At 55.1% G+C, this 12,870-nt stretch overlaps 3 protein-coding genes across 3 annotated transcripts; 1 reads left to right on the top strand and 2 right to left on the bottom strand.

The window, feature by feature from the left end:
- Nucleotides 1-803: 803 nt before the first annotated feature.
- On the top strand, nt 804-1,670 carry E0L32_009694 (uncharacterized protein; the record flags this gene model as incomplete). The annotated part of the gene is made up of 1 exon (XM_031144686.1): nt 804-1,670. One exon carries the CDS (start codon nt 804-806, stop codon nt 1,668-1,670), a length of 867 nt encoding a protein of 288 aa, XP_030990587.1.
- Nucleotides 1,671-2,880: 1,210 nt separating this feature from the next.
- E0L32_009695 (uncharacterized protein) lies at nt 2,881-7,865 on the bottom strand (the record flags this gene model as incomplete). Its single annotated transcript, XM_031144688.1, has 3 exons — nt 2,881-4,828; nt 4,881-7,442; nt 7,759-7,865. 3 exons carry the CDS (start codon nt 7,863-7,865, stop codon nt 2,881-2,883), a joined length of 4,617 nt encoding a protein of 1,538 aa, XP_030990588.1.
- A 1,607-nt stretch (nt 7,866-9,472) lies between these two features.
- On the bottom strand, nt 9,473-12,559 carry E0L32_009696 (uncharacterized protein; the record flags this gene model as incomplete). The annotated part of the gene is made up of 1 exon (XM_031144689.1): nt 9,473-12,559. One exon carries the CDS (start codon nt 12,557-12,559, stop codon nt 9,473-9,475), a length of 3,087 nt encoding a protein of 1,028 aa, XP_030990589.1.
- Nucleotides 12,560-12,870: the final 311 nt, after the last annotated feature.

Below are 12,870 nucleotides of genomic sequence, written 5' to 3' on the forward strand. Positions count from 1 at the left end.
GTAAGGTAATACCGGTGTTACAGTACTTCTCAAAGAGATCATTTCGCTTTCGCATTCATCTGGCGCAAACGTTCAATTGAAGGGCTTCTTTGTTATGCTTGTAATTGGTCATGCAATGTGACGCACAGGCTTGCCTCGAGTTAGTTCAGCGCAAAAAAAGAGACATGCCGAGACTTTGACAGGAGATGCTTCTTGCAACTAAATTTCGGACAGTATTGAGGCTGCAGCAATGACAAGTCGTTGGCCTGAAGTTGGTACTTGTACATAGGATTAGGTCGGATTCTGGTAGGATTCACAAGCTTGGCAAACCTGGATCGACACATTCGCGGGCATCCACCATCGGCGGAGCCGTAGCGTCAGCCGTAACAAATGAGCCGAGGCAGCCACATGCTCTCCATCCGGCTGACGCTCGACGTCAGCTCTTTCAGCTTGAGTGAAACGAGGCACGATTAATAAACATCAAAGACAAAAAAAAGGATCAATTATTATAGAACCATCGAGAGAGAAACAACAAAAGGGGAGGACAAGAGAGTTGATACAATTTACGACAACTCGGACTTGCCAAGGAAGCGATTACACAGCCTGATCATTCATCACAAGCCAAAACGACAACGTCTTGTCTGAGTGAGTGAGTTGCCGGCACCACAACCACCTTCCTCCCGTCTCCGGATAAGTCCTTCGTCCGGCTCTCAACCGCTGGCGGTTTCAAGCGACCGAGCCCGATAAGTGGTTTCCAAAACCAGGCCAAATCAATCAAAAGGCAACGAGATCCCCCATCCATAAGAGGAACCGGACAAGCGACAATGTCACCCAAGGAGCTCTTCACGGTGCCCATCGCGCCCTGCGACCCGCACCCGGGCGGCTCCATCGTCGCGACCCAGCCCTACCCGGCCGTCTACCTGCTCACCTTCTCGTCCCCCTCGGACAACCGGCTGACGACGCCCTTCTGCGCCGCCATGCTCCGGGCCCTCGACCTGATCGAGTTCGGCGACTACGGGCCCCCCGGCGTCGTCGTCACCACCTCGGCCATCCCCAAGTTCTACTCCAACGGGCTCGACCTCGACCACGCGCAGGACAACGCGCCGGGGTACTGGACCGGGGCGCTCTACCCGCTCTTCCGCCGCTTCCTGGCCTACCCGATGCCCACCGTCGCCCTCGTCAACGGCCACGCCTTCGCCGGCGGCGCCATGCTCGCCATGCACCACGACTACCGCGTCATGAACCCGGCCAAGGGCTTCCTGTGCCTCAACGAGCTCGACTTTGGCGCCCCGCTCAAGGCGCCCATGGCCGGCGTCTTCCGCCTCAAGGTCGCCGACCCGGCCGTCTACCGGCGCGTCGTGCTCGAGGCCCACCGCTTCCCCGGCCCGCAGGCCCTCGAGGCCGGGCTCGTCGACGCGCTCGGCGGCCTCGACGACGGCGTCATGGCGCAGCTCGTCGGGCCCCGCGGGCTCGTCGCCAAGGGCCGCACGGGCGTCTACGGCTTCCTCAAGATGCAGATGTACCGCGAGCAGCTGGGCTACCTGACCGCCGCCGGGTTCGACGCCGACGAGGCGCGCGACGCCGCGCTGCTCGCGCTCGAGGACGAGAGGATCGACAAGGGCAAGGAGGCCGTCGCCAGGTGGAAGGCCGAGGCGGCGGCGGGCGGCGAGGCGCCCAAGGCCAAGCTGTGATGGTAGACGAGCTGGGCGGGATGATTTCGGCGTGGTTTATGTCAGAGAACGAATGGGAAATGGGCAGGGAAAGAAAGCATTGTAGGAAAGAGGGGAGTGGAAGAGCTAGGGTCCATCAATTGTTTTTTTCTTCTTTTTATTGCATGCTTCTACACTGTTTTCTTAAGTACTTACTCTGTCTCTCGGGAAGGGGGGCCTTTCTATTTGCCGCAGAGTTCAACTGGCAAGGGGGATCGGGGTTCAGCAAAGTTCATGGCAGGGTGCGGCAGATCGAGACATACATAGTTCTGAGATGACAACAGCGGGATTCCCGTGTCTTATGTACCAAGACGGCTCGCTATAGATCACAGAACAACATGGTGAGGACGTTGTGAAACAAGCCTCCAGAAGGAATGCAAAACCGTTCTTCTGCATCTGCATGCCGCTCTTCTCAGCGCGAGAAAAGCAAAGTGCTTGCCTGCTTGCTGGCCTGCGCTTGAACCTTCCTGGTACCTAGCAGCCCTAAGAGAGTGGTCTTATGGATGGGGGACGGAAGGATATCAGACGGCTACGGAGGGAGGAAGGCATGCAGCATCGTGGTACAAGTGAGGTCGGTGCAAAAGACGCCTCCTGCCCAGGATTTCACCCCATGGATCGAGGTGGTGAGGGGGATACGTAGACCGGACATAGGTTGTTTCTGACAAAGGGGTACGGAAATTTACTGAGTCTGCAAGCTCTCTCTGTACGAAGAATGTGGTTCTGCTAGGTATCCGTTTTCTATTCGCTACACCAGATGGACCACCGTCTAAAACGAGAAAAAAAGAAAGCCCCAATCCATGGTCCTGCTGCTTCCAGGGTCTGCAGGTGATCGCTCAACACCCTTGCTAATTTCAATCTGAAGCAGTTCCTCGCCCCCTTCCGATACAAAGACGCCGTTAGACATGCAGGGTATGATGTATAATGCCAGAAGTCTCATCTGCTATCCCGAGGCCCATTTTTGAGGAGAGAAAGGAGAAGAGAGGAAGAAAAGAAAAAAAAAGAAACAACGCCAAAGAATCTAGCGCCTGCAATTAGAAAACAAGAGAAAGTAGAAATTGGGAGTAGAGACAAGTCTCGAAGAGCAATACGAAAAGAATAAGAACGAGGAGAAACCGGGGATGGAGTATCATCCATACCAGTAGTACTATGTTACAATCGTGAGGACATGCAAGTCGTGCCAACCACGGCCCCTTCATTCGCTCACTGCACTCTCGTCATCGATATTTCTAAGGTCGATGTCAGACCCGTTCTCCCGGAACGGGATGGCGAGGTCCATCTGAACACGGGTGTCTCTCTGGATCTTGAGGAAATACCTCCGGAGGCTTCGCAGACCTCTGAGGAAGCCATGATCCGGCTCGTTGGGATGCTGGGGAGGGCAGGGCTTGCCACCCGTGAGGTCTCCGGCCATGACGCTGTTGGCAAAGTCTGCCATCTTGAAGTCGATTTCCCGCTTGTTGCGACGCCTTCTCTGGTCACGATGCTCCTCTGTGTCAGTTGCAAAGTCCGTCGTGGAATCCTCAATAGCATTGTCATTGCCTTCATCCGACTGGTCGCCGTCGTAGAACATGAGCAGGCTAGCAGCGTAGAACCGGTACCCCTTGAGACGGCTGATGATCACCTCAAGTTGGCTGAGCTTGTTCAACACGGTGGGTATGTGGCGCAGAATGCTCGACGGGTCCGCTCCATCGTACAGGAAGCGAGTCAGCGCATCCTGGAATTCCTGGCCTGCCTTGATGTCCCGTCCATAATACTTGTCTTTGAAGACGTAACTCTGAGTCGGGATATCCCAGACTTGCAGCCCACAGACACGGACGCCAAGCTCGCGCGAGGTAGTCTCCGCACATTTGCGCTGCTGAGACTTCTGCTTTTTGGGATTGGCGTCGACGCCATACTGCCGTGTTCCCATCTTCAGATCCATGATGCAGGGGCGTTTCATGCCTGCAGTGAGATCTTCTAGAAGCAAAAAGTACTCGCGCCGTGAATCCCTCTGTGTCTGCGCCTCCTTGGGATTGATGGGTCGCGGGATCTTGTGGAATTCGGCGGTTGGGCTTGTGGCTCGCGAGGTCACGGTAGATGGGTATGTTGATCCTCCCATTGCGAAGTCGACATCCTGCCCGTGGTGAGATCTTGTGGGTGTTCTCGAAAATTCTTCCTTTGCAGAACCGTTCTCAAGATGGGTAGTAGCTCCTTCGTCTTCATGGTCGGCCTTGCAACCAGCATCATCGGGCTCTTCGAAAACATGAAGATCCCCACGAGATTCAGAAACATCCTTGGGTTTTCTACGGAGCACCGTGCCCGAATAGCGACGCTTCTTTCTCTGTGAAGGCGGTTGCTCAGAGAGTATATCTGGTTCTGGAGCACTAGTCCCTGTCACATCCTTTGGCTCGTTGCTACCGTTCGTTCCCCGATGTGATGGCCGTGGGAGATCGATAGACATGCGCTGGGATTCCTCTGCAGTATCCGAAGGAGACTCTGGCCTTGTGGAACTGCCATGGCTGTGGTCGTCCCCAAGTCTCATGGGGCTGGACACAAGGTTGGGGTCGGAGTTTGACTGTCGGAGGATTTGTTGTAAAGTTTTGCGCGGGATTGCCCGCCTGTTGGCTTTATTATGATGCCTCTGGATCGCGATGGGTTGCTTCAGAAAAGCATCATTGAAAACTTCGTTTCGAAGCTTCTTGTTCACAGTGGTGGCTCCCCAGCTATTAGCATGGCGGTCCTCAAGGGATGGACGAGCGAGAAGCGGGTTAATATTCTTCTCGGGCGGTATCTCGATCGGAACCTCACGGCGCTGTGCCAGGGATTTTGGGGAGCCGCGGGGCGAGAGAGAAGTTGGCTGTAATAAGTTCCGCGGGAGAATATGCTGGTTGTCCACAAAGGTGACAGTAGGTACCTGGTTAGAAGCCGACTGCATCGATTGGCTGATTACTCTGGTGTGGGCTGACGCTGCCTCTCTCGGCGCCTCGCTCTTGGCGACGCCTTCTTGAGCAGAGGCACCATTGGCCTTCAAGACTTGACGCAAGGCATCCTGGTCAATTTGTTTTCGCTCGTGAGAAGCCCCCTCGTCCTTTCTCACAGTTGACCTGCGACGTGGTTGCTTGTGGAATGTCACATTCAGAACTCCGATATAGCTGGGGATTTGGCTGTTAGACGGCTATCTGACATCTAGAGAACAAGGTTGGACAGTTTACGTACCGAGGTAGAAATGCCAGCAAGTCACGATGGAACCTCTCTATCCGCTCGTAGAACTCATTTTCCCGGTTGTTGAGCTGCTTACATACAGCTCGTTTCGAGAAGCGCCATAGAGTCGTATGCCCACCCACTTGGTGACGATAGGGGATCAGCTCGATGGCCTCTAGAGGCTGCCTGTGTTGATGGTCATGCACGTGGTCTTCGTATTGATGTGACAGCGGCCGGACCACGCCGTGATGAGATACCTCTACGGCTTCTGTGTCGCCTGCCAAGGACACATTGTACCCGGCAGGGTATGCAGTGTCATGTGTATGATTGTGACGTCCTTCTTGTGCAGGGCGAGGAGCGCCTTCAAACTTTTCCTCCTCGGGGCTCGTCACATCTGCCTCGGGCTCGTCTGCTTTCACTAACCACGGGTGAAAGTCCTCCTTTCTGGGATGCGCTCCGGAAGCAGCCTGCGGATGCTGTATGTCATTCGATCTTGCAGGCTCAAGTTCCGTCGATTCTTCAAGACCTTGGTGAGGCAAGAACACAGCAGACGAGATCTTCTCCTCTCCAGACTCATCGCCATCTTCGGTGTGCTCATCTGACTTGGTGGCTTCGCTTGACCTGCGGCGCTCTCTCTCCTCGCCGAGTGGCCGATTCTCTTCCTCATGCAGGAGCCTCGAGTCCTCGTCCCTCCTGTGAATCGAGGACTCGGTACTCGCATCGCCAGTCAGAACACGGTCCCGTAGTTCTTTACCAGCATCGCCAAAGTAATCATGCGACGAACGTACGTCTCCAAGAGCAGGCAGCGGGGACCTGACAGAGTTGTCGTCTGCTGATAGTTGTTCAGCATATTTGTCGTCGATAGATTTCGGAGACGGAAAGGCATCTTGATAGTGCTGGGTGCTACCCTTCGTTCCGGATTTATCTGCGTCTATCGGTACCTCGGCAGTCGGTGAGAGTTTCTCGCGCGACGGAGTAAGCCGTGTCTCCCTCCTCTTGATCTTGTCCTCGGGCAAACCTTCCTTGAAGAAACGCAAGCTATGACTCGCCTTACGGCTACCACGATTAGGCTCTAAGCCGCTCAGCACCTCCGTGATGGACTTCTCGACTTGGCCGTCCTGATGCATGTCCAGATCTCCAGTCCCGATTGACCAGGCCTTCTCGGGCCCCATTGATACGCGAGGCTCCATCTTCCTCGGCCGACTATGTCGAGATTCGCGACTTGTATCAGGTTGATTCAGACTGGGCTGAGTAGCCGATCGCTGCTCCAGCACTGTTGGGGATGCGGTCGTGTCATGATCCAAGATATTGTTAAAGGGCCCTGTCCTTATCGGTAGCTCGAAAGACTTATGATCGCTCTCGCGCTTGTTCGACGATGTGGATTGGGTGTTGAATGGCCCATGAGGCACGCGTTGGGAACTGGGCGCTTTGTCCACCCCTCGATAGTCCGTATTGCGCAATGTGAACGTGGTTGGCAGGATTGGAACGTCTCCAGTGAGTGTAGGGGGGGCAGCGGTGGTCGTAAGGGTAGCCGATGAAGCCATTGCGACGGATCGCGACGAGCTTCGCGGGGTTATGGAACCGCTTGTGTTGCCTGTTGAGGGACCATCGTTGGTGGTGAGGTTTGTTGAGGTATCGGGATTCTGCCTAATGGTTTGATCGTGTCTCGGGTGGATGCTCTGGCTGTCGTACGGTTGCAGTGACGGACTCTGGGAAGGGCCAGTCTGAGGTGTTGCAGCAGGAATCCCCCGAGCTGAAGCAAGGGCCTGTGTTAGGAGTGAGGGTCCGGATTGCCGCTGCAGGGCAGCAGGCCGAGACTTTTTATTCAGATCCCCCTCGATGGGAGTTGGGAGGGTCGTCTGCGCGGACGGGGCGCCCTGCGACGCAACAGGCACATCTGGCTGGGACGGGGACGTGGGCGGGAGCTCTGGGGCCGTGGGCAGGACTGGTACATGATTGACCGGTAGTCCTGCGTCGGTGGCCGCTGTACTGTCAGCCTGGGCATGGCTCACCGGTGTGCTGGCTGCAGTCTGCTCTGGCGGAGGGGACGGGTTGGACATGAGGTGAACATCTGGCGAGTGCTGAGGCAATGTGGGAGGAATGATTCGTTGGTATCGTACGGGAGAGATACCTAGTGGTCCGGGAAGTAAGTGGCCGGGGGGTGGATATCCTGGCCTCTTTCTTGTCTTCTTCGGTCCCAGCCGTGATGATTGCGAATCAGGGCACGACGGCAGGCACGGGGGAGTGAGTGCAGCTAGAAACTCGAGAGAAGGTCCTAGGAAGGCGAGGGTCAGAGGGGGCCAGGGCCGAGTGGACGATATGAGTGGAGAAGGAGGGAGAGGAGGTGTGAATTGGGAGTGTTGGAGAGGGGTGGGCAGAGGGGAAGAGTCGACAGGCACGCAAGGAGATCGAGATAAGTGATATGCAGACGTTTGATCAGGGCCCGGGAGCGACGCACGTACGTACAAGGGCGAGTTGCTGAGAGAGCAGCAGCCGGCGCCGGCGCGAGGATGACGATGGGTCGCTTTGCTGTGTCGCACAGGGTGGGTAATTGCAGGTAGTGCTTCGTACGGAGTACTGCGGGCGTGTGTTGGGTGTAGTTGTTGTATGTCTTTTGCTGTGATTTGTGTGTGGTGTGTGGGAGGGGAGAGAGCGAGAGTTGAGATCAGGTAGGTGTGGTATGGAGAAAAAGGCCGGGGTGGCTGTATGTACCCGGTCCAAGGCTCTGGAGAAAGCGCAGCAGGGGCCGGTTGTCAAAAAGGTACCTTTTCCACACTCAATTGTACTTTAGCCTCACAAAGACTGACTGACGGGCCTTAGTTGGGCCGCTTGGCTCTTTGGGTGTGCTTTGGGTTTTGTTGTGGTCTCTGATGAGCGCCGCCAAAAAACACACCGGTCGTAGTGGGGTTGAGGTGGCATCTGCTCTGGCATGATAGCGTCCAGGATGCCCAAAGGCTGCCTCCACGTGCCCCCGACCGGCCCCACCACCGCCCAGCCCATGACGGCAGAATGACCAGGTACCGCGGTACATCCTCGAGGTACTCCGTACTTGGGCTCATCATGCATCTTACGAAAGTACAGCCACTCCATCCCGCCCGCTATCCTGACGGCTTCTCGTCCGCGGCCAGCTCAACACATAACTAACAACCCAGCCCAATCGAGAGTTGGGAAATCCCTACCCGGGATGCCGGGATGGGTATGTCTTGTCTGGGCATATGCTTTTTCTTCTCCAAGTGATGAAAAGTCGGTGTGCTATCATGGGGGAAAGAGTCTCAACGCAAGCGGTCCCAGCGTTCCAGTTGTCTTCTGGACCACGCAATCTACCTTTACTCTCAATCTCTTGCCAGGCACCGTGTTTTGACGAGATGGGTAATCCTGCCTGCTTCAAAAACATACCTCACACATAATGAGCGAATTCTTGGCGGGGCCGTGTACTGCTTCCCCTGACTAACGCTGCATCCGGAGTGAAGCTATTTACTCCGTACATTGCTTAGAGTCTGAAACCACCACTGTTTATTTCTCCAATATACGTAGGCAGCATACACCCTCCATATCGCAAGCCACGACTCTGAGGCATATGCAATTCACACAGCTACCACACATAGGAGAAGGTTGGTCAGGGTTCTCCACTGCCGTAAAACTCCTGTTGCCTACTTGCACCTTGATGGCCACGGTTCATCTCTCAAGGTACGGCGTAACCTGTAGAAAATGACGCGGTCAAGTATCGCTTTGCAGTCCTCTAAACGAGATCACTGACCGTTAAGAGTCATTGACCGTAGGAGACTGTACGTAAAACATACGAGATCCCTCAGACCGGATGATGTGCCCTTGTCTTCCGGAGTGGCCAGGGCCACAGGACGCAGCATTCCCGGACTCCTTTCGATCCCCGGACCAGGCCATCGGGCTTGCCCTCTTTGCAATAGATCAACATCATTTCAATATTTCCAGAACGACTCGTAATCGCATCCCATTCCAAGTGATACGGCAAAAAGCAAATGTTTGGGGTCAAGGGCTGGCCATAGATGTGCATGTTGGGGACAGGGACCGCCATGCACCTCGCTTACAAGCCCGAGACCGTCTCTTCACCAATCAACCAAGAACGTGCCTCTTGACTCTTGACCGCCGCCCGCCCGCCAACGCAGGACTCATGCACGCAAAGGTTAATGACATGCGGCAACGCTCCGTCTCTCCTGAACTCGTTCTTTCGTGTCTCGTGTCTGATGTCTGCTTCTGTATGCAGCTCTTTACTCGTTCGATCTCACTGATGCACCTCTGCAATGCACGGCATCAGAACTCGCTGTAAATTAAAAGAGGATCTGGAGTTGCCAGAGTCCCTTACCCGCTCCCTGAGCTGCCCGTGGGCTTGGATCGTCTATTTCTTCTGGATGCATACTGAAGTCACAGTGGGTGCATTGCCAAAGTCCAAATTATCTCTGCAACATAGACATAATTTTGCTTCTATCATACTGATACAGGAAGAGCTCAAACCCATGTCCTTTAAGAGGAAAGCATACATCATCTTTGCCTTTCTGTGCTGTTGAGACCATGTCATAAAACCCGGGGTATAATGTAAAACAAAAACGATTCCGCGGAAGCTTCCTTCAGCTCTAGCTTCCCATTTCCAACCCTATACCCATCATTTGTCTTGTTTGGTCGTCGCAGGCCGAGCTCACTCTGGCATGTTCAACCTCTGCATCAACATCAAATGTTGTCAAAAAGTCTCCAAGGTTTTGCAAGACAGCACCAACATCGTCCACTTGCAAGTCCGTGTCTTCCACAGCATGGCTATCCGTCATTCTGACCTTCAAGGCCGGACTGCTAATGTCAGGCCCGGCTAGCTCCTGGTCGACAGCCAAAAATCTGTCCGCCAAGGCCCCGACAGCGGGACTCGGCGCGTCTTGCTGGCTAAGGGACGGCAGTAACCTGCCCTGAGTGCGTGGCTTGCTTAGTGGTCCTCTCGTTGCCATTGCAGCATAGTGCTCCTGGAATTTGTCAACCTCGCAGGGGAGATCTGCCAGCGACGCAAGTGGCGGAGGAGAGCCTGTCCTGGGAAAAGTGCTAGGCGCTGGTGGAACAACACGGCGTCTTGGTTGACGCTTGAGACCTGACTCGATATAGTCATCCTCATCAACAATCTGCAAACCAGGGGACGACGGCAATCCCCCGTCGGAGCCACCGTTGTCAACTTCGCCGGGTAGTGGGGCAAATCGGACGCGGCGTTCCAGACGCGACTTCCTGGCTGAGACGTTGGTCCACGGATTGGAAAGAATGGTGCCCTCAGAAACTCTCCCGGATCTCTGGCTGCTCCGATTCTGCAAAGGAGACGGTGACATAAAGTGCCTGAACGACTTGATCGAAAGGGTGAAGTCCGGTGTGGGTAGGCTGGACGGTTTCGTGTCAGGCGTTGATGGTCTGACTTGAACCTCATCTTGGTAGTTCGCGTCCAACCTGCTCCCCATTGCCTGCCCTTGAGGAAGAATAGATAGTGGAGACGGCCTGTGGACTTTCATGGCGCCGCTTGGTGACTTGGGAGAGGATAATTGTAGTACCTTGTGCGCCGCCCAAGGATTCTCTGCATAGACCTCCGTAGGTGACGGTTTCGAGGTAATGGGCGCGTCAGGGAGCTGTTCGGGCTCTGGAAATTGGAGGTTGTGTCCTGCGATGTTCGAGGATTCTTGAATACTAGAACCTTGTCCAAGACCAAAGCCATGAGATGCCATCTGAGGATCCGGCTCTGCTGAAGTGGTCCTGGATTCCGCCACGTCTTTCAAGATCGCCATCTCGGACACCTTCGCCCAGGGACTTTGTCTTTGTGTATCTAGCCGTGCACTTGCTGACCCTTGAGGACTGTGCATATCACTATCAGGGTCATTGGCAATGCCTGTCAACGAAACTTCAGCGGCGGATGCTTGATCGCCGTCTGAGATGGCTTCAGGATCCTGGATCGCGGGTGCCACAGTGATAGAACCCATAACGCTGGATGCAGCATCGGACTGATCGCATTCTATCTCGTCGAATTGAACAATCTGTTCGGGCGCAGTCAAAAGTTCCGAGATCGAGCTTGATGACGATGACGAACAAGTCTTTGCCCGCGCCTTACTGACCTGGTTACCGAGGAGAGCCTTGATATCTTCATACCGTAAAGCTACAGCTGGGTTCTCGGGTTGGGTGTTCACCAGCGTTGTTTCGTTCATAGTCTCATCGACTGGAGGGACTATATTGAGCTTGCTTGCTTCACCACCCTCCGGCACCCTGCTCGGCGAGCTCGAAGTTTGATTTGCAACCGCCTCGTCTCGAGAGATTGCTTTGATCTGGGCGTAGAGCGCAGGAGGGTCTGAAGGGCATACATCTGTCTGTTCATCGTGGTTTGATAATGAACCGCCTGGCACGGCATCCCGATCCGTGGAAGGCACAAGAGGCTGAGGGCTTGCCTCCTGGGCCTCGTCCTGAGTGTATGTGGCCGACGAAGATTCCTCTGGGGAGGACCGTGCAGCTGACACAAGACCTGCTGCACCTAAGGCTCGAACAGCCGACTGTTTGCTAATGTCTGGTTCTTGGTTCGATTTGGGCCGGGCTCTAGTTCGGAAGAGGAAGCTGTCATCCCGTTGGCTTTCGAAAGTCTCGGCTTCGGGTGAATCACGACCACCATCGCTCTCCATGTCAGCTTCAACATCGGTATCGTAAGTGCTGTGTGGCATTGGCGAAGCAGAACGAGGCGCCTTGAGAAGCTTAGCCTTGCGGCGAGGGTTCTCTTCTTGTCGTTGAGGCAAGACTGGCCGAGCGCTGCTAGATCTGGTGTTGCTCCCTGCTGAGTTTCGTGGGCTATTCCTATACTGTCCACTCTTACGAGACAAATCACGCCTTGTCTGAATAAGTGGAAGTGACTGCATTCGTCCGGATATCTGAGATGATGCATGCGATTGTGTTGTAGGCGGACGTGGATCAGGTTGGGTCGAGTCCGGCGGCTGAATGATGTGTGCAGGAGTCGGGGAGTCGACTACATCTGCATCCGTGTTTCCGGATTTTCTGCGCTTTATTATATCCCTCCTGAGCCAGCTTGCGCCAGCTTTGCGCTTCGTTGTTCGACCATGTCCCCTCGCTGACCCCGTCCAGAAACTGTCCCGCGCGGCCGTGCTTATCTTCACACCATTCCGCCAATCGTGAACTCGGGCGATGACCGTTGCATCCAAGTACGGGTGGTCGTGGGGTTCGAGAGTTGCTTGAGCTATGGCGACCGTCGTTTCAGAGTCGTGGCTCAGAGGGCCCGACGACTGCACATCATCTGAAAAGGAGAGGGTCTCCGGAGCAAACGTCGCTTGTGCTCCGGACAGTTCCGTGTTGACTTCAACGTCTGCATCGGGCACATCGGTGGTGGCCGGTACTCCGTGTGAGGATATGCTCTTTCCCGCAACACGGCCACCTCTGCCTCTCCAAGGGTTGCACCACGAAGCAGCCTGGCCGAAAGGACCTCGTAATGATGCGGACTGGAGGAATGGGACCCTGCCTTCAAGAAATTGGGTTGCCTGATCCTCATATCGGAGCTTTCGTTGTGTCGGACTGTCATAGTACTCGTCCTCTGAGCCAGAGTAGAGGACGTCATCGGGTCGGTGGGCGGTCTCGCAGTAAACAGGCTCAGCTGCACACTGATACGTCTGCAGCCAGCTCCAGTTACTATACCTATCAAAAGTAGCCATGGCTGCCGTGTCTTGCTGTCAATCTTCCCCTGCGGCGTTCATACCAAGTCGGACGGGAGCATTGGGTGTTGACTGGACCAGGATCGGGGCCGTTTTTGTTCAGCAGAAGCTGCATCGACTAGTGGCCCCTCCAGGTTGCCATCGCTGTGTTGTACATGTATGGAGAAGTGCGGACTTTGTATCTCGTGAATACCAGCCTCAGTGGGGACTGGACCAAAATTCCGTTGCAGGGGAAACGCGCTGAGCGCGTAGCACTTTACGCGCACCACGTGATAGCGCGAGGGTAGATACGAGGGTTAGGGTACAGCATA

This window comes from Thyridium curvatum, assembly GCF_004353045.1.
Source record: "Thyridium curvatum strain D216 chromosome Unknown NODE_72_length_212992_cov_80.570197, whole genome shotgun sequence".
NCBI lineage: Eukaryota > Fungi > Ascomycota > Sordariomycetes > Thyridiales > Thyridiaceae > Thyridium > Thyridium curvatum.